Source organism: Bison bison, unplaced genomic scaffold, assembly GCF_000754665.1.
Source record: "Bison bison bison isolate TAMUID 2011002044 unplaced genomic scaffold, Bison_UMD1.0 scf7180017864492, whole genome shotgun sequence".
Taxonomy (NCBI): domain Eukaryota; kingdom Metazoa; phylum Chordata; class Mammalia; order Artiodactyla; family Bovidae; genus Bison; species Bison bison.
Window position 1 is genome coordinate 2,331,327 of NW_011495051.1, and position 21,494 is coordinate 2,352,820.

Sequence of the window (21,494 nt, forward strand, 5' to 3'; positions counted from 1 at the left end):
GGCTCGCACCTGCCCAGCACACCTGAGCCCTAAACCTGAGCGCTTGGGCGGCCCTGGATCCCTGCAGAGGAATGAATGATGGGAGAAAGCAAACCAGCTCTGCCCAGCCGGGTCCCGGTCCAGCCCCACCGTGGCAGCCAACCCCCACCCCACCCCTGCACTCCTGATAGGCGGGGCCCGGGGTGGGGTGGGGGTACACTTCCTGGCCTGTTCTACCCTGGTGTCTTCACCGGAAGGGCCCTCTTTTGTGCCATGTGTCCACGTGTGGGGTTTGTACCCTAACCCTGATGTGTACCAAGGGGTGGGGTGGGGGTGGGGGACAGGTGGTGCCGCTGGCTGTGGGCTCCTGCGGTCCCACATCACACAGGGAACTGGATTGGGCTCTTGAGGGGGAGGCGGGGTGGGCGACGTGCACCCAGAGTATTAACTTCCCGAGAGGTCAGTGTGCCAATATCCCAGGGCAGGCCTGGCCCCGCAGTGCCAAACCTCCCCATCCGGCCCACTGGCACCCCACCAACTTGGCCCCACCTCCGCGCCGGGAGAATGGGGTGGCAGGTTTCAGGCCCTCCTCGCCCCCAGTATGAACTTCACCTCTGCGGCGCATCCTTGAGTGCCAGCCCCCACCCCCATGTCACATCACCCAGCAGAACTGCCCTCCGAGTGCCAACGCCCCAGTGGCGTGAGGAGCCCTGCAGCCGGCGGGGGCAACTTCACCTGCTTGTATATTAAACAATCCTGATTTCAGACAATTTAAATCTTAATCTATTTAAAAAAGAATATTATATAAAGATGCTGTTTTTAAACCTTTTGTCATTTGAGATGCATGTATCTTCCGTGCGGGCTGAGGGGCGGGTGGTCAGCTCAGTGCCGGCCTCTGGGGGCTGCTGGAGCCGCCCATGTTCAGGCAGTGCGTCCGCATTGGGGCCCACACCCCTTAATCCAGAGAAAGCTGGTGGAAATTGACTTTTCATACCTTTCTCCTGAAATGAATTCTGTTTTAAATTGGAATAAATTTTGTTCCTAAACACGTGGCCCCCTTCTGGCTTATTTTCTGTTGCTGGCTGGGGGCGGGGTGCGGGGAGGTACAGCAGAGGAACCCTGAGGCCCCCGGGGTGTCACTGGATTCCCGTGCAGCTGGGAGGGGTCTTGTCACCTTCAGGTTGGGGTCTCAGCTCAGGAACCACAGCCCGGCTGCCTGGGGTGTGCCTCCTTCCCTGGGCCCAGCTGGCCATTCACTGTCACGGATGCTCTTGGAAGTATGTGCCCCTCCTCTAACCCAGTTGTGTAAACCAAGATGTTGGGCCAGTAATCTTCCCATCTCTCAGTCTTTTTTGCTTTAAAAAATTTTAAAATACATATATTGTGGTAAATACACATATAACTTACCATCTTTACAATTTTTAAAATCAGATTTTATTTGTGTTCCAATGGGTCATTAGCAATAGGTCATGTTATGAGATCAGGTCGTGCATGCATGCCTAGTGTGCTTGACTCTGCAAGCCTATGGACTATAGCCCACCAGGCTCCTCTGTCCATGGGATTTTCCAGGCAAGAATACAGGAGTGGGTTGCCATTTCCTCCTTTAGGGGATCTTCCCGACCCAAGGATTGAACCTGCATCTCCTGTATTGGCAGGCAGATTCTTTACTACCAAGCTACCTGGGAAGCCTCTCTTCACCATTTTTAAATGTGCAATTCAGTGACATTAATTTCATTCATAATGTTGTGCAACTAGCAGCACTAACGGTCTCCAAAACCTTTTTATCACTTCAAACAGAAACTCCTTTCTTGTTAAGCAATAACTCCCCACCTCTTCCCCAGCCCCCGCCACCGTATTTTCTATGGAGTCTATAGGGATCTCCTGTGAGTGGAATTGGAGTTTGTCCTTCTGTGTGTAGCTTCTCTCACTGCACATCATGTCCTCCAGGTTCATCCATGGTGTAGCAGGTGTCAGAACCTCCTTCCTCTTTAAGGCTGAGTCATTCCAATGGTGGGCCACACCGTGTTTATCCATCATCTGTCTGTTGGTGGACACTAGGCATATTCCGCCTCTGACTGCCATGAATCATGCCTCTGTGAACACCAGTGTGCAGGTGCCTCTTTGAGACGGCTTTACATCTTACTGGGTGTAAAGAGAAGTGGAACTGCTGGGTCACACCGTGATGCTAGTCAACCATTTGAGGAACCACCAGACTGTTTCCACAGCAGCTACCTTATTTTCATGTTCCCACCAGCCGTTCACCCGATTCCCACTTCTCCACATCGTCCTCCAGTTTTATTTACTCACTCATCAGCGGAATGGAAATGCCTAGAAGACCTGTGTGTGCCAGGCACTGTCCTGGGCACTGTGTATACAGGGAGGAGAAGAGTGTTTATCACCACGACTCACTCTGTGAACTGACAGCCAGGAAAAGAGGCATGGGGAGCAACAGGGGCCACTTCAGACAGGCTGTTCAGGAAAGGCCTTTCTGAGAAGGTGGCATATGAATAATATGCTGGGAGATGTGAAGGGATCTGTGTTTGTGCTTAGTTGCTCAGTGTGTCCAACTCTGCGAGTCCATGGACTGTAACCCGCTAGTCTTCTCTGTCCATGGGAATTCTCCAGGCAAGAATACTGGAGTGGGATGCATGTCCTTCTTCAGGGGAACTTCCTGACTCAGGAATCAAACCGGGGTCTCCTGCATTGCAGGCGGATTCTTTACCAGCGGAGCTACCTGGGAAGTCCCAGTGAAGGACTTTCCAGGCAAAAGGCACAGCCCAGTGCAAAGGCCCTGGGGCAGGACTGTGCCTGACTGCTGGAAGAACAGCGAGGAGGCCTGCTTGCAGCAGAGTAAGGAGGGAAACAGAAGGAGGAAGGGAAGGCAGGGAGGGCACAGGCAGCTCGTGCAGGGGCTCGTGGGCCAAGGGAGGAACTGGGCTCTTACCCCGAGGGAGGTGGGACCCTGGAGGGCTGCGGGCAGAGGAGGGGAGGGGCCTGATTTAGTGCTCAGGCGCGCCCTCTGGTGGCTATTGCGCGGAGGAGAGACTGAGGGGATGAGGGCGGAACCCGGAACTTGGATGGAGGGGACCTGTCTAGACCAGGCAGGACATGATGGAGGCAGAGGAAAGGAGTGGGATTTGGGACGTGGGGGCCGAGAGGGGGCCCGCAGACGCTGCCGGCGCACCTGGCTGTCATGCCTTCCTCCGCCGGCAGGTGCCGCTCGCCGGCTTTCCGCGCCTGCCAGCCCGCCACCTGCGGGCTCCAACGCGCACCTGCGGGGAATGTCCTCTCCACATCCCGGTTCCAACAGGGAAACTGAGCAGCTGGGCCCTTGCCCTGACGGCAGGCGGTGCCCCCCGGCCCGGGCACTAGCAAAGTGAAAACGCAGGGTCCTTACAAAACCAGGAGGCTTTCAAGACGGAAAACCTTTGGACCACCCACCTACGCAGGTGGCCAGGGAGGGGTTCCGGGTGCTTTCTTCTTTTGGCTGTGGTGAATCCTGCTGCGGTGGACTTGGGTAAGAAGGACCTGGTGCAGACCCTGCTCTGGATACATCGCAGAAGTGGAATCAAATCTGTGATTCATCAGCTAATAAAGGGAGAGGGCGGGGCTTTGTAGCCCAGGCTTGGGATAACCCTGGTTGGGGGTGTGTGTGGCCAACGCAATGGCCAGGGAGGGACCCTGCTGTGGTCTCTCATCATCTGAGGAGCGCCAGGTACTTTGAAGCTATGTGAACATCCTCATTAAACAAAAAGGACTTATTTTTAAGATGTTTTTAATAAAGAATCTTCATAGGATTTGTTACAATACTGCTTCTGTTTTTTGTTTTTTGGCCAGGAGGCACATAGGATCTTAGCTCCCCGGCCAAGGATCAAACCTGCACCCCCTCCACTGGAACGCAAAATCTTGACCACTGGACTTCTAGAGGACATTTTTAATATTAAATGAACAGCACTTGAAGGGAGTGGTTTGTTTCTAAAGAAAGGAGAGACTATGCATTTATAGCATTCAGTTCAGTTCAGTTCAGTTGCTCAGTCGTGTCCGACTCTTTGCGACCCCATGAACTGCAGCACGCCAGGCCTCCCTGTCCATCACCAACTCGTAGAGTTCACTCAAACTCACGTCCATCGAGTCGGTGATGCCATCCAGCCATCTCATCCTCTGTCGTCCCCTTCTCCTCCTGCCCCCAATCCCTCCCAGCATCAGAATCTTTTCCAATGAGTCAACTCTTTGCATGAGGTGGCCAAAGTACTGGTGTTGCAGCTTTAGCATCATTCCTTCCAAAGAACACCCAGGGCTGATCTCCTTTAGAATGGACTGCTTGGATCTCCTTGAAGTCCAAGGGACTCTCAAGAGTCTTCTCCAACACCACAGTTCAAAAGCATCAATTCTTCAGCGCTCAGCTTTCTTCACAGTCCAACTCTCACATCCATACATGACTACTGGAAAAACTATAGCATTGACTAGATGGACCTTTGTTGGCAAAGTAATGTCTCTGTTATTAGCACACAGTATTATTAGTATTATTGATCCCCATACATCTACAATTCTTCCATGATACTTAAAGCAAATGGAAACTCTTATTGGTCACTATGATGATTTGAATAGATAGCTTTATAAAGACCTAACAATGCTGAGATAAAGTATTCATTTGTCAGAGTATTCTATGAAAATAAAAAGTCACCTAGAAAAAAAAAAGAAAGGAGAGACTTTTGGGTGGGATACATTTAGATCTAGAAAAACTCACCAGAGGGAGCGGGGGTGTACATTGGTGCATGCACTTTGGCGAGAGAAGTCATATCTGGGAATGTAAGCCAGGTGTAAGCTGGCAGGTCCACAATTGGGCATTTATTTACAGAGAGTCATACATAGGTCTTCAGAAAGGCACACCCCAATGGCCACAGCCACCCCTCTCATTACAGCCCCAAATGTGATGAGAACTTTAAAAAAATATATATTTATTCATTTATTTGGCTGCACCAGGTCTTAGCTCGACACGAATAGATGACTAGCCCAGCATGGTGATAACAGTTAATAACACTGTATTGGGACTCCCCTGGGGGTCCAGTGGTTAAGACTCTGAGCTCCCAATGCAGGGAGCATGTGTTCAGTCCCTAGTCTGGGAACTAGATCCCATGTGTCACACGACAGGGTGGCCAAAAACCCACACAAAACTGTATTGTACTTTGAAAATGGCTGAGAGAGTCGGTCTTAAAAGTTCTCATCACAGGACTTCCCTGCTGGTCCAGTGGTTAAGACTCTCAGCTCCCAATGCAGGGGGCCCAGGTTTGATCCCTGGTCAGGGAACTGGATCCCACATGCTGCAGCTAAGACCTGGTGCAGCCAAATAAATGAATAAGTATAAATTTTTTTAAAGTTCTCATCACAAGAAAAATAACCACTCCATGTGCCAATGAATGCTAACTAGAGTTACTGTGGTAACCATTTCACAATATATACAAATGCAGAATAATTATGTTGTACAGCTGAAGTGCATATGTTATATATCAATTATAGCTCGCTTTAAAAAAAAAAAATATATATATAGAAAATGCTGACTAAAAGGATATATACATGGATGATGGGATGTTCACCCAACGGTATAGTCTATAGAAGTGAGAATTAGTGAATTTCAACCACAGGTAATCATATGATTTATGACACAAACAAAGTGTTGAGTGATAGATAATTTGCAGAATGTTCAAAAATGACAGAAAAAGAACACAATTTTTAGAGTCGCTTAATACGATTGTAAATAAAGAAAGCAAAGAAGTATAGAGGGACATTACAAAAGGGAATCACAAGACAATCAGCTCAGCAATAGGACATAGTAATCCTAAATGTGTCTGCATGAAATAGATGAAGCAAAATATGATATGGCTGAAAGGAAAAGCAGAGAAAGTCACAGTTACACTTCAAAACTTCTACAGTCATCTCTTGGTGATCGGCAAAATAAGCAGACAAGATATTAGCAAGAATAGAGATCTAAACAATACCACCAACCAGACACAAAAATATGGTGAAATGATTTGGGACAAAGATACAAAGGCAGTTCAACAGAGAAAGGACTGCCTTTTCAGCAAATGGTGCTGGAAAAATGGGATATCCTATGCAGAAACAAACAAAACAAATAAAAAAAAACCCTCTACCTAAACAAAAAGGAACACAAGATGGATCATAGGTCTAAATGTGAAATGTAAAACAATAAAACTCTAGAAGAAAACAGAGAACTTTTTGGGACTCCCCTGGTGGTCCACTGGCTAAGACTCTGTGCTCCCAGTGCAGGGCGCCCAGGTTCAAGCCCTAGTCAGGGAACTGATTCCATGTGCTACCACTAAGAGTTCACATGCCACAGCTAAAAACAGATTCAGTGTGCGCAGCTAAGGCCCACCACAGCCGAATACACAAATAAAGGAACACGTATATACCTGTGGAGGAGTCATGTTGATATATGGCAAAACCAATACAATATTGTAAAGTTAAAAAATAAAATAAATTAATAAAAAAAAAAGAAATAATAGGGCCCCTGTTTCAGACACGACTGAGCGACTAAACACACACACACACAACAGAGAACTTCTCTGTGGCCTTAGGTCTGGCAAAGGGTTCTTCATGACAGCACATGACCTATGAAGGGGGGAAAACTGATAAACTGAGCATCATCAAAGTGAAGCACCAAGGACACAGCTAAGTGAATGAAAAGCCAACCCACAAGCTGAAAAAACAATTTCAAATCCCATACCCCATAAAATGACTTGTATCCAGAATATATAAAGAATTCTCAAGACATAATAATAGGGAAAAAAGCCCACTAAAAGAAATGGCAAAATATTTGAACAGACGCTTCACCAAAAAAGATTCATGGATGGTACATAAATACGTGGAAAGATGTGCAACATTGTTAGCTGATCAGGGAGACACAGATTAAAATCCACAATGAGGTACCATTACATGCATCTTTGCTGTTGTTCAGTTGCTCAGTCGTGTCCGACTCTTCGTGACTCTGTGGACTTCAGCATGCCAGGCTTCCCTGTTCTTCACGGTCTCCCAGAGCTTCCTCAAACTCAGGGCCATTGAATCGGTGATGCCATTCAACCATCTGATCCTCTGTCTTCCCCTTCTCCTCCTGCCTTCAATCTTTCCCAGCATCAAGGTCTTTTCTAATGAGTCGGCTCTTCGCATCAGGTGGCCAAAATATTGGAGCTTCAGTTTCAGCATCAATACTTCTAATGAATACTCAGGACTGATTTCCTTTAGGATTGACTGGTTTGATCTCCTCGCAGGGAGACTCTCAAGAGTCTACTCCAACACCACACACAGCTCAAAAGCATCAATTCTTTGGCATTCAGCTTTCTTTATGGTCCAACTCTCACATCCATACATGACTAGTGGAAAAACCATAGCTTTGACTATATGGACCTTTGTTGGCAAAGTAATATCTCTGCTTTTTAATATGCTGTTGAGGTTGGTCATAGCTTTTCTTCCAAGGAGCAAGGGTCTTTTAATTTTGTGGCTGCAGTCACTATCTGCAGTGATTTTGGAGTCCAAGAAAATAAAGCATCTTAGAATGGCTAAAATTAAAAGAAAAAAAAAAAATAGGACAATACCCAGTGCTGATGAAGATGTGGAAAAACAGGAACTCTCAGGTGTTGGCGGTGGGGATGAAAAACAGCATAGCCACGTTGGAAAACCAGCCATTTCTTACAAAGTTACATGTACAATTACCCTATAACTCAAGCAGCCTGCTTCTAAGAATTTATCCTAGAGAAATAAACACTGATGATATTTATATAATATGTTTATAGCAACACTGTTCATTATTGCCCCGAACTGGGAGCAACTCAGATGGCCCTGTACAGGTGAACGGATAAAGGGTGATGAGCCCACGCAAAGGAACAGTACTGGACAGTCCAAAGGGAGGGGCTCCTGACACAGCCAAAGGCATGGACAGGTCTCAGATGCTAAGTGAAAGAAGCTAATCTCAAAAGCTACACAATGTATGTTTCTGTTTGTATGACATTCTCAAAAAGATTTTTACAAAAACGGGGACTTCCCTGGTGGTCCAATGGCTAAGATGCGCTCCCAATGCAGGGGGCCTGGGTTTGATCCCTGGTCAAGGGAGTAGATCCCACATTCTGTAACTATGACCCTGGTACAGCCAAATAAATAAAAATAAATTGAAAGGTTCAAAAAACCATAGCAACAAAAAAGCAGATCCACAGTTTCCAGGGGTGAGGGCTTGGGTGAGGGTCTGGCTACAAAGCAGTATCTGGAGGAGGTTCTTCAGGTAGCAGAACCAGGTTCTGTCAACTGTACATTTGTTAAAACTTAGAACCCTGCACCAAAGAAAGTGCCTACCAAGCCACATAAGTTGAAAAAATGAAAAACAAAATAAATCTTGTAACCAAAAGGTACCCCCCAAACACAGAAGTACCATAGAAATCGCTGTAGTGCTGATTACCTGGCCAGAGGAAGGGGTGGGAGGTTGTTCATGTTTGAAAGAGCATGTGGGGGCCCTCGTGGGGCTGATGACACCCTGAATCTTGGCCGGGGTGGGGATCACATGGGTGTTGGTTTCACAAGAAATAATTAGATTAATATATGTTGATGTTTTCTGTGTTTTCCATGTGTGTTTGCATTTAAAGAATTATTATTATTTATATTAATATTATTTGGCAGCCCTGTGGTATCTTAGTTCCCTAACCGGGGTCCAAAACCCACCATCCTCTGCTTTGGAAATGTGGAGTCTTAACCACTGAACCACCAGGGAAGTCCATATTTGTGTGTATGCATAGAGCTCACCCTGTTTTTCCTGCATCAACTAATAGGTGACAGGCGTCCCGGCTGGAAGGGAGGAAGCAACCCTTTCCTGTTTGGGGAACTGAGAAGATTTGCTGTGAGGCTAGAGAAATTCACAGAGTCTGGGCCCTGGAGCAAAAGGAACCAAGGCACTGCTTGTTTTTTCTCAGGTCAGCGGGAGCCAAGGAAGGCATCAGATCAGTGCCTACCTCGCTAGCCCCATGTCACGTGCTGAAGGCCCGGTATCCTTTGGGAAATAGTCAGCCGGGTGGCCCCAGGGACTCCCCGCCTCGCCCCACCATCTGCTCTCCATCCCGTGACTCAGCCTGGCTTCTCAATTTTGCCAAGCTGGTCATCTCTGTTCTCTCCACCCAGCTCTGCACGGCCCAGACTTATTTCTGTTTTTCTTCACCTGCCTGGGAGCGGGAAGTTACCCAGACCTCGGGGCCCCAGGGAGCATCCCCTCCCCACGGCCATCCGGTCCGGGGGCGGGGACAGGGGTGGGCAGGGCAGCGCCTGCCGGGCCCCAGTGACCCCAAGGGGGCCCCTATCGAACTTCCCATCTGCCAGTCGTTATGAATCAACAGCAAGAAAACCACACCGGTCGCGGCTAGGGCGTGGTAGAGGGAGACGGTTGCGGCTGTGTGTCCCAAGTGCAACACACACCCTCTCTGGGTCTCACCAGCACCTTTGGGAGGGGCCCGGAGGCTGCAGGATTCTGTGTTTCTCTGGGGAGAGGGGTGTTTGGGAACTTTCTAGAAGTGTCTAGAACCTCTCCCAGAGTGTTCTGCTCCCAAACACAGCAAAGTTCTTACTGGATTGGAGGCAATCAGTGGGGGACCAGCCACAATTTACCCTCTGGTCCCCCTCTACTTCTGGAGACCTGGGCATGGTGACTTCTTGGCTTTTTTGGGAGCAGCTTCCACTCCTGAGATTCTATGGCCAGGCTCCCTGTCCAGTTTCTCGTCCTGGTCCCAAAGGTCCTCTCGTCAGAGTAACCTTCTTTGGCTCCCCCGCCCCACGTTTCAAGCCACAGATGAGCCCCGCTACATCTCCCATCCCCTCCCTGGGCTTTATTTTCCTCTCACACACACTTTATCACCATCTGATAGGCTTGGATATACATATATTTAGGATATTTCTTTGTCTGTCAAGGGTATCCCACAGGGAGGTAGGGGGGCGTTTGACGTTTCAGTCCCATCTTTGCGTAGACTGCCTGCCACATAGGAGGCACCGCATACAAGTTTGCAGGGAGAATGAATGGCTGTGGCTCTAAAGCTGCCGATTCTGCATTGAAACCCTGGGGCCCCACGGGTGGGACAGCCTCCCCCAGGAGTCAGGCCTGGTTGTGCCTCCATGTCCCCATCTGTGCAGGGGGCTGGAATGAACTTGGGGCGCTGTCTGCATGAAACCCACCTCCCGTAATACACAGAAGTGCTTAAAGCAGTATGTGCCCCTGGGCCTTGGATGTTCTTTTAAAAAAAATATCAGGATGGGGGACTTCCCTTAGCAGTCCAGTGGTTAAGATGCCAGGCTTCTAATGCAGGGGGTGCGGGTTTGATCCTTGGTGGGGGAACTAAAATTCCACATGTTTCTCAGGATGGCCAAAAAGTTATAAAAAAAAAATAAATATTAAAGATGGTGACAGGTATTCTGAGGATTGCGTCTAATTGGCCCAGAGGAAGGGAAGAGGGGCGTGGGCCAGGGAGGGCGTCAGAGGCTCAGGGAGGACGGAGAACTGGGTCCACCCCTTCTCCAGAATGAGGAAGGAGGCCCAGCGTGCACCCAGGCGGTTGGCCTTTCCTCCCCGGCCCGCCCTCCCCTGAGGCGCCCACCTCATCTCTGAGCTCTTCTGCCGTCAACCTGTCGGGCCGGGCCAGGCAGGTCTGAGGATGGGCGGGGAGCCCTGAGCCAGCATCTTTTCTCCTCCTCTACCCCGGGGCTGGCACACAGGCCTAGAGAAGCTGGGCCGGCCGGTAACCCAGGCCGGGAAGCCAGGGGGTCCCTGGGGGGGCGACCCCCACGACAAGGGAGGCCCTTCCCACCGGTGCCAGGAGCCCTCCCCAGAGCGGCCGGGCTGGGGTTCCTCCCAGGGCGGGGGCGGGGGCGATGCCGCCTCGTGCCCGCTGAGGCCCTGTCATGGCTCGCTCGCTCACCTGGCGCTGCTGCCCCTGGTGTCTGACCGAGGACGAGAAGTCGGCGGCCCGGATCGACCAGGAAATCAACAAGATCCTCCTGGAGCAGAAGAAGCGCGACCGAGGGGAGCTGAAACTGCTGCTTCTGGGTGAGTCGGAGGCCACCCAGGGCGGGGCAGCCTGGGAGCCCACTTTCAGGATGAATCAACTGAGGCTCGGTTCCTCCTCCCAGGGAGGGAGCTGTGGGCCCGTTCCCTTGGCCCAGCCACCTCCTGGGCATCTGCAGGGATGGAGGTGGCTCAGTTGGGTGGCCCAACTCTGGCCTGGCTGGCCCAGCCTGCCCTACGGGCTCCTGAGTCATGAGAAGGGAATGAGCTGCCCAGCGCCGGGACCTCCAGCCTAGCCCTGTGACCGTGGAGAGTCCAGGACCCTTCCGTCCCCCTGAGGGCTTGACCTAGGTTTGTTCTGGTGGTTCATTAGGACAAGTCCCATGGTCAAAGCATGGCCAAGCACCTTTAATGGATTGATTAATTGATGGATCGGTTCATTCATTCAAGATGTACTGCATAATTCCTAGAGGTGGGGTACAACAGCAGGGGAGATGGAGCGTTGTGTGTCCCTGACTTTAGGGACCTCAGCTTCTGGTGACGGAGCCAGACCGTGAGCCTATAAACTAACAAGTAGATAAAATAATTTCCGGCAGCAAGAAGAGGAGGTAAACAAAACCCTGTGAGGGAGCTGGGGTGATTCGGGTGTGACGGATTGGAAGGCTCTGAAGTTGTGACCTCTGAGACCTCACGTCTTATGGTCCACATGTGTCCACTCCCCCAGCCACTTTGCCCTGTGTGTGGCCCCACAGGCCTAAGCCCAGGGACCCCAACCTTGGAGGGTCTCCTGGGAATGCCTGAGCCCTGGATGAGGGCTGGGGAAGGCCCTGAGGTCCCAAATTCCCACCTGCCTGCCCTGGGACAAAGGGCAGGGCTTGGTCATCTGGATAGCCGCCCTGTCTCTTCTCCTGCTCAGTGGGAAGGGGCAGCCCTCAGCGATGGAAAGAGAGGAGAAAGTGGGGCACAGCCCCCCAGTGAAGCCATCTGAGCCTGGAAGGGGTTTTTATTTTGTTTTGGTTTTTTGACCTCGCCCTATATGGCATATGGGCTCTTAGTTCTCTGGCCAGGGATCGAACCCATGGTCCCTGATGTGGAATCTTACAGTATTCCTTTGAGTCTTCCTTTGGAAGTCACAGGAAAGTTTTAATTAAGACTTTAATAGCTATCTCTATTCACTTTCTGAAATAACTAGGCTTTTATATATGATATGGTATTTACTATTTTTTAATAAATAGAGCTACATTGGCTATTCTTTTGTGAGCTCTGGTTATTGGTATCTTCCAAATAATTTGTCTGTTTCCTTGAAGTTTTTAAGTATACAGGTGTACAATTTTTTCTAACACTCCTTTGTTATCCTTTCATGTCTGTAGGATTTGTAGTGATGTCTCTTTTTTCATTCTTTGTCTTCTCTTCCTTTTGGGGAATCTAAGAGCTCAGTTTGGAGAAGGCAATGGCACCCCACTCCAGTACTCTTGCCTGGAAAATCCCATGGACGGAGGGGCCTGGTGGGCTGCAGTCCATGGGGGTCGCTAGGAGTTGGACACGACTGAGCGACTTCACTTTCACTTTTAACTTTCATGCATTGGAGAAGGAAATGACAACCCACTCCAGAGTTCTTGCCTGGAGAATCCCAGGGACGGGGGAGCCTGGTGGGCTGCCGTCTATGGGGTCACACAGAGTTGGACACGACTGAAGTGACTTAGCAGCAGCAGCAGCAGCAGCAGCAGGAGCTCAGTTGGGCTAGGGGTTTGTCAGTGTTAGCGATCCTTCCTTGCACATCTCAGGTTTCTCTAACCGTGCCTCAGGACCTCTGCACTTGCTGTTCTCCCTGCCGAGGGCTCTCAGCATCCCTACAAGCCTTTGCCTGGCCGGTGGGTCTCAGCTCAAGTGCCACCTCCTCAGAGACGTCTTCCCTGATTTCCCTGGCTTCAAAGTCAGACCCATCCTTCTTCCTCTGCCCAGTTTTTCTTCATAGCACTCACTTCGTGACACTCTCTCTGGTATTTTCCTGTTTCCTTTTTCACCGTCTGTCTCTCCAGTGACACAGCAAACAACACAGAGGTAGAGACCATGTCCATCTTATTCACTCCTTTGTCCTCAGCATTTTTCAGGAGTACAGTGGCCTGGTCATGAGGGCATGCTTTATAAATGAGTGAATGAATGAATGAATCCAGTTTCCGGGGTGATTTTCCCCAGAGTTATACTGTATCTTCCTAGAGCTGGTAGAGTCCTTTGCTCCACTGACTACTGGACAGCCAGCCCCAAATCAGGAAGCCACTTCTGCTCGTGGTCAGGGGGGAGGGGAGAAGGGAGGTTGTTCACATGTCCAAGCACTGATGTAGCCCTGTGGACAGCCTGCTGGACTGTGGTTTCAACCACCCCCATCCAAGCCCCAAGGGCTGCCTCCACACCTGCCCTCCTTCTTAAAAACAGGAATTGAATTTAGAAGTTTTTGATTTTTTTCTGGGAGATAGTTGATCCTTTTGAGGAAGAAGCCCAAGGGACCAGGGGTCTGTCCCTGGCAGGAAGTAGTCACCACATTGAGAAGGGGGAGGAGTCTGAAGCAAACAATTAAAGTAGCCATCTCTGGGACTTCCCTGGTGGTCCAGTGGTTAAGACTCCAAGCTTCCATGGCAGGGAGTGCAGGTTTGATCCCTTTTTGTGGAACTAAGATCTTACATGCCATGCAGTGTGTCCCCTCCAATAATAATAATAATAATAATAATAAAGAAGCCAGCTATGTCTGTTCTATGTGAGGTGGGAACCATTCCTATCCCCAAATGGGGAAACCAAGGCCCAGAGAGGTGAAACAACTTGTCCAAAGTCACAGAGCCAGGCCTGGAGCCTAGAATTCCAGTTCCAAAGTCCACGCTGTTGACTGCCCTGTCAGATGGGGAAACTGAGGCCCAGGGAGGTGGCAGGATTGGGTCTGGAGTCTGCAGCCGGTTTGGAGGCAGAGCTGGGCATGGAAGCTGAGCTGTGTGGTCTCCAGCTGCCCGGGCCTGACCCCCTTGGCCCCAGGAGCCCCGTCTTCCAGGAGTGGATGGTGGGGTGGGGGCTGCAGTTTCCCATGGAAGGAGCCACCCGGTGTCTTGTGATGCCTGGGACTTGGCGCAGCTCCTGGCCTCTGCATTTCCACTTCCTCCCCCGTGCCCAGGAGGAAGCGGCCACTTCCCGTCTGGGCTTCGAGGCTGTGCCAGGTGGAGACAGCTCTCCTACGTCTTTCAGCGTCATTTGGGGAGCTTCCTGAACCATACCACGAGAGGCTCCTGAATCCTCAGTGATTCTAGGAGTAATGGCTGCAGAGGTGAAGTGTTTCAGACTTCAGGTTGGGACTCACACGTGAGTCATGAAACCCAAGTTCTGGGTGGCAACCAGGCTTTTTTTTTTTTTTTTTCTTTAACGAAACAGTGCATCCCAACAAAATTAACTGTTGCTTGGTGAGATCTCTGTTTGTGCTCCCAGAGGAGCAGCCCAGAGGAAGGTCAAAGAATGTAGTCCCCGGCCGTAGGTCTCACTGCCATTTTGGCAGCACCCAGAGAAGCCGATGAGCTTCGGAGTGTGTGGAGAAAAATCCTATTAACTGATATTTTGATGATGCCTGACTCAGCCTACCATCCACATCCTGTTTTGTTGGTGAAGGATCCACAAGGGTTTGTTTTTACTCCTCTGCTTCTCCATTAGCTGTGTGACCTTGGGAAAGTCACTGCACCTCTCTGAGCCCCCATGTCTCCACTGTGAATGGGAACACAGCGGGAATGTTTGTGAGGATCCACCAAGGTCAGTCAGAGAGGACCTGGGCTCAGGGCTTGGCAGATGCTAAGACTTAAATCTTTGTTGCTGGGAAGACACGAATGATGACAATGATTCATGCAGCACCTGGGGAATTTCCCAGAATGATCATGAAAGAGCCCAAGAACTCTGGACTCAAAACTGGGTTTTAGTCCCAATCTGGCCACTCACCAACTGCAGGACCCCACCAATCTGGGACTCAGTTTTTCCACCTGAAAAGTGGAGCCAAGGGCCATTCCTCTTGTGGGCTTGGGGGAGCTGGGGCATGGACCCCCCACCAGACTACCCAGGTAGTACAGTGGTTAGGACTCCTCGCTTCCATTGCAGGGGAAGTAGGGTCAATGCCTGGTTGGAGAACTAAGGTCCCACATGCCACGTGATATGCCAAATAAATAAATAAATAGAGCTGTTAAAAAGCAGAGACCAGCCCACCTCTCCAGGTTTCCCAGTGGGAGGTGAGGTTGTGGGTTTATCTCACCGACTGTGATAGTCAGATATCCCACTGCAGGAATATTTAGTGAGTTTGATGTATCTCTGTCCTGAAACCCAAGGAATTTCAGAATCTGAGACAGGTGGCTCCTGACTGAAGGGGTGGTGTCTGTTTGTTGTTAATTTGTTTATAGTAAACATTTAACTTATTTAATCGTTGGCCATGCTGCATGGCATGCGGGATCTTAGTTCTTCATCCAGGGATCGAACCCATGCCCCCTGCATTGGAAGCACAGAATCTTAACCACCGGACCACCAGGAAAGTCCTGGAAACTTTTTATTTTGGAATCACTTTCAATGGACAAAAACGTGGCAAAGACTGCACAGAGAATTCCCAACTTCTGAACAGCTTCCTCTATGATGACTTCTTACATAAGTGCCCTGGGCTGTCATAGCTGAGATATTAACGTGGGAACTGTACCCTTAAGTTTCTGTGAACTCAACTCCAAACTTTAGATATCACTGGTTTTTCCACAAATACCCTTTTCTCATTTCAGCCTCCAATGCAGTATCTCACCTGGCATTTGAGGGGTTTTCCCCCCACTTTCTTAACTTTACATTTTGAAATGCTTTCAGAGTTTCAGAAAAGTTGTACTGGATTCTCCTGAAAATGTTAATATTTTATCTCATGCCCTTTATTCCCTCTCCATACACATACACATATACACTATATATATGTGTGTGTATATATTTGTAATTTACATGATGTATGTCTATAGCTTACTTGCTATATATTTATTTTTTAAAATGCAATTGCATTTAAAAATATTTATTTATTTGGCTGCTCTGGGTCTTAGTTGCAGCATGTAGAATCTTTAGTTGCAGTATCAGATTATTTAGTTTTGGCATGTGGGATCTAGTTCCCTGACCAGGGATTGAACCCAGGACCCCTGCATTATGAGTGCAGAGTCTTAGCCACTGGACCACCAGAGAAGTCCCTCTTTGCTATACATTTATATATTTAATACGGATATATTCATTGTTTTTTGATCCATTTGTGAGTACAGTTTCAGCCCTGATCGTTTTTTAAAATTTTATTTATTTTTAATTGGAGGATAATTACTTTTCACCTGTTTATCCTCCAAATACTTCTGTGGGTTTGGGTCCCACTAAAAGGCAAAGATCCCCAGGACGATGATGAGCGGCTGACGCATGTGATACAGTCTTGTCTCCATCACGTCCCACCAGTGTTTCCAGTCTCCCCATGAATGTCCTTTGGGGTAACAGAAAAGTGACTCTTCTTCTTGGATCTCAAGTGCAGTAGTGTCACCAGCCCAGCCCTCACTGCACTCAAATGTGCGGGGGCAGGGAGGGACTGGGCCCCGCCATGGGCGATACGGGGGATCACTCTCTCTTCCGCCACTTCCCACACTCCCTGCCTCCTCCCCACTATGTTCCCACTGCTCCCGGTTCCTCTTTCTGGCTCCAGCCAGGCTACCCCTTCCCTTTCTGCAGCTGGTCTCAGTTCCTCCTGCACGAGTGTCCCCCGCCCTTGGAGGGACCCCACGCCAGGGTCCCCCAGGGGCTGGCAGGGTGATGGAGGTGTGGGAGGAGGCCTCCTGGCCATGTACCTCTCACCTGGCTGTCAAGCCCATTTCACAGATGAGAAAACAGAGGCTCCAAGAGGGAGATATTGGGGCTCAGAGAGCAGCGAGCCAGGCCTTTCTCTTTGAGCTCCTGGTCCTGGGCTCTGGAAGGTTCTAGTGTTAATATCACAGATCCCCTCCTGGCTTTTGGGCCATGCAACCCTGCACTCAGAAGGGCCCTGAGGGTTCATCCCGCACTTGGCCCTGGAAATTCTGTAGATGAGCCTGCAAGGAGCCTCGTCCCACTGTTTCACTGTGAGGTTGTTTGGGTTCTGTCTCCCAAGTATCTCATGTGAATGTCCCCTTCGGTCTCACTCCACTTGGCCACCTGGGTCAGCCTGAACCATCTGGCTGGTGGGAAACCCTCCCTGTAGTAACCAGAGAGCACCTGTGAGCACCTGCGTCAGGCCCTGCCCCTCCTCTGCCCACAGCCTTCCAGGCTTCCACCTCCCTGAGGGTAAAAGCCCAAGTTCTCCTGTAGCCCACAAGCCTCTGCATGACCAGCCCCATCCCCTTCCTGCCCTCCCTTTCTCCCTCCCCCCTTGCTCACTCTGCTCCAGCCACACGGGTCTCCCATCTGTTTGTCAAACACATCAGGCACCGTCCTGCCCCAGGGTCTTTGCACATGCTCTGTCCGCTGCCTGGTGCTCCCTTTCCCCACATCTTGACACGGGAGCAACCTTTTCAGCCTTCAGATCTCAACCCCAATGTTACCTCCACTGAGAAGTGTTCCATGCACTTAGCAGTAGTCACTTAATCACTCTATTTATCCTGTTGTATTTCCTTCATAAAACTTTCTCTACCTGAAATAATTATAGCAAATAATGATAACAGTAATTATAATTATGGCAAAGACTACTACTGCTAATAGTAGTGAACAGGAATGTAACTCTTACTATATCAAAGTGCATTCTAAGCCAGGGGTCCACAGACTTTTTCTGTAAAGGGCCAGATATAAAATCGTTTTGGGCTTCCCAGATGGCTCAGTGGTAAAGAATCTTCCTGCCATGTGGGAGACTTGGCTTCAATCCCTGGGTCAGGAGGATCCTTTAGAGAAGGAAATGGCAACCGACTCCAGTATTCTTGCTGGGAGAATCCCATGGACAGAGGAAGGTGATGAGCCACAGTCCATGGGGTCTCTAAAGAGACAAGACTTAATGACTAAACAGCACGGCACAGTAAATCTTTCCAGCTTTGCAAGCTGGAGGGTCTCTGACTGCTCAACTGTGCTGCTGTCCCAAGAAACCAGCTCTAGATAATCTATATACAACCAGGTGTGGCCATGTGCCAATTAAAACTTTACTTGCTGTGCTTAGTCATGTCCAACTCTTTGAGACCCCATGGACCGTAACGCACCAGGCTTCTCTGTCCATGGGGATTCTCCAGGCAAGAATACTGGAGTGGGTTGCCATGCCCTTCTCCGGGGGAATCTTCCTGACCCAGGGATCAAACCCAGGTCTCCCGCAATGCAGGAGGATTCTTTACCATCTGAGCCACCAGGAAAGCTCATGAATACTGGAATGGGTAGCCTATACCTTCTCCAGGGGATCTTCCCTACCCAGAAGTCAAACGGGGTCTCCTGAATTTCAAGTGGATTCTTTACCAGCTGAGCTACCAGGGAAGCCCAGAACTTTATTTACTGACTCTGAAACCTGAATTTCATGTAATTTTCAGGTGTCATCAAACAGCGTCTAGATTCCTCTCAGCCATGTAAAAAATGCAAAAACTAACCATTTAAAAACTGTAAAAATTGTAATCGTGAAAATAATTAGAAATGTAAAAACCATGCACACTGTAAAAATTTGCTGGCCACGAAAAAACAGGTGGCTGTCAGGAATTCCCTGGAGGTCCAGTGGTTAGGACTCCACACTTTGACTGTCGAGGGCCTGGTTCAATCCTTGGTTGGGGAACTGAGATCCCACAAGCCATGCAGCTCAGCCAAAAACAAAATGCAAACAACACCAAAAACAGGGACTTCCCCAGGGGAATCTAGTGGGTAAGACATCAACCTCACAATGTAGGGGACCTCGGTTTGACTTCTGGTCGGGGAACTAGATCCGCCATGCTGCCAAGAAGACCCAGCATAGCCAAATAAATAATAATCATGAAACAGAAAATCAAATCAAATCAAACAAAAATGAAACAAAAACAGGCACTGACAAGGTTTGTCCGAGGGCCAGTGGTTTGTTGACCCTCCAGGACTACGTTTTCATGAACCAGTTTAACCCTCACGCCACCCAGCAAACCACGTTTTACAGGTGGAGACACAAACACCAGGGCCGTGAAGGTGCTCACCCAGGGTCATGGAGCCGGGATGTGAGCCCCATTGCCCGGGGGTGGCGGGTGCCAGGTGGCGGGAGCCCCCCGGGGGCTGAGCTGACCATGGTGGCCGTTTCCCCAGGTCCCGGGGAGAGTGGAAAGAGCACGTTTATTAAACAGATGCGTATCATCCATGGGGCGGGCTACTCGGAGGAGGACCGCAAGAACTTCCGGCCCCTAGTCTACCAGAACATCTTCATATCCATGAGGAGCATGATCGAAGCTATGGAACGGCTACAGATCCCCTTCAGCTGGCCAGAGAGCAAGGTGAGCCCTGTGGGGAGGGGGCTCCCTTAGGGCGTCCAGGTGGGACCGCATCCCCTCAGATCGCCTAAGTTCTTAAGAACCGCCTCCTCCAAGGTTTCTTGGGATCCTGGTGTGCATGTAAGGCAGCTTAGCACCAGCTGGTGGCTCAGTAGGTAAAGAATCCGCCTGCAATGCAGGAGACCTGGGTTCGATCCCTTGGTCACGAAGATTCCCCCGGAGAAGGACATGGCAACCCACTCCAGTATTCTTGCCTGGGAAATCCCACAGCCAAAGGCGCCTGGTGAGTTACAGTCCATGGGGTTGCAAAGAGCTGGACAGGGCTGAGAGGCTAAACAGTTTCAATTTCAGCACCAGCATGTGCCCCCACCTCAAGGGTTCCCCCGTGGACCCCCAAGGCTCAATCATCTCTCCCTCGGACCTTATGATGCCTGGTAGGAGTCCTGAGTGGGCATATGTTTTGTTCTAGAAGTATTATTATGGTGGACTGGTTCCTGAGCCCTGCCCCACCCTGCTGAGGGAACAGTGCTATGCAGACCATGTGTCACATCACCCCTCTTTTTATATTTCATTTTATTTTATTTTTGGCTGTACCAGACCGCATGTGGGATCTTAGTTCCCTGACCAGGGATCAAACTTGCACCTCCTGCATTGGAAGCAGGGAGTCTTAACCACTGGAACACCAGGGAAGTCTCCACCCTTCTTTTTAAAGATTTTATTGTATGAAGAACATTCCACATGAAATCTACTCTCTTAGCAAATTTAAGTGCACAATACAGTATCAGTAACTGCAGATACAATGTCATAAAGAAAGAATTCTAGAAGGCGTTCCCCTTGACTAAGAGAAACTTTATTTATATCAACCCCCAACCCGTCCCCTCAGCCCATTCCATTCCCTGTGTCCGTGCACTTGCTGCTTCCAGATTCTTTGTGTAAGTAGAATCAGGCAGGATCTGTCCTATGACTGGCTTATCTCACTTAAAATAATGTTCTCAAGGTTTATCCGCCTTGTCCTCTGTTGCAGAATTTACTTCTCTTTAAAGGCTGCATAGTAGTCCCTATATCTACATCCTTATTCATTCATCCATCGATGGGCATTTAGGTTCTTTCCACATCTTGGCTACTGTCAGTAACGCTGGGATGAGCCTGAAAGTGCAGATATCTTTTCAAGATCCTGATTTCATACCCAGGAGTGGAATTGCTGGATCATATGGTAGCTCTATGTTTAAAAAACAAATTATTTGCTTATTTATTTTTTTGGCTGCTGCACACAGCCTGTGAGATCTTAGTTCCCTGACCAGAAATTGAATCTGGAATATTAACCACTGGGCTGCCAGGGAATTCCTGGTGGCTCTATTTTTAATTTGGGGGGAACTTCCAAACTGTTTTCCACAGTGGCTGTACCAGTTTACGTTCTCCCCAGCAGCGTACACAGGTCCTGACCCCTAAGGCCTCAGGGTTGGTTCACTATGAGTCTTCTCTCCTTAGCTTGCAGACGGCTGTCCTCTGTATCCTCACATGGCCATCCTTCGGTTGTGTTTGTGTCCCAATCTCTTCGTATAAGGGCACTCCGGACTAGGGCCACCTTCATGACCTCCTGGTAGCTTAATTACCTCTATAAAAAGATAATTCAAACATAAACAAGAGCGCCTGCTTCCGGTGCAAAGAAAAGCGGACAGATGGAGCAGAGGTTGCTGTCCCGTGCAGGGTCACCCGAACTGGCGCTCCTTGCGCGTGCGCCCCTGCTGCCCCTGCGGCCTGCAGACACGCGCGCCAAGGGGGCAGAGATGGCAGGAGGGCAGCCCCGCCCCCCGCCGCCCTGTCCTGCTGCTCTGACCCGCCCCATCCGTCCCTTCCCAGCACCACGCCAGTGTGATCATGAGCCAGGACCCCTACAAGGTGACCAAATTCGAGAAGCGCCACGCTGTGGCCATGCAGTGGCTGTGGGAGGACACCGGCATCCGCGCCTGCTATGAGCGCCGGCGAGAGTTCCACCTGCTTGACTCGGCTGTGTAGTGAGTCTG

The 21,494-nt window shown here is 49.8% G+C and overlaps 1 protein-coding gene and 1 non-coding gene across 3 annotated transcripts in view; one reads left to right on the forward strand and one right to left on the reverse strand.

The window, feature by feature from the left end:
- The first annotated feature begins 10,448 nt into the window (after positions 1–10,448).
- Positions 10,449–21,494, forward strand: part of GNA15 (guanine nucleotide binding protein (G protein), alpha 15 (Gq class)) — a 20,047-nt gene continuing 9,001 nt past the window's right edge. The window contains exons 1-3 of one of the 2 annotated variants that reach the window (XM_010863645.1): positions 10,449–11,062; positions 19,289–19,473; positions 21,331–21,485. In XM_010863645.1, coding sequence (XP_010861947.1) covers positions 10,918–11,062; positions 19,289–19,473; positions 21,331–21,485 — 485 coding nt within the window. In that variant the 5' untranslated portion in view covers positions 10,449–10,917. Of the gene's footprint in view, positions 11,063–18,799; positions 19,474–21,330; positions 21,486–21,494 lie in introns of those variants that run through there. The other variant, XM_010863644.1, reaches the window with a different exon arrangement.
- TRNAM-CAU lies at positions 16,162–16,234 on the reverse strand. Its single transcript has one exon. It is a non-coding gene; the product is annotated as a tRNA-Met (tRNA).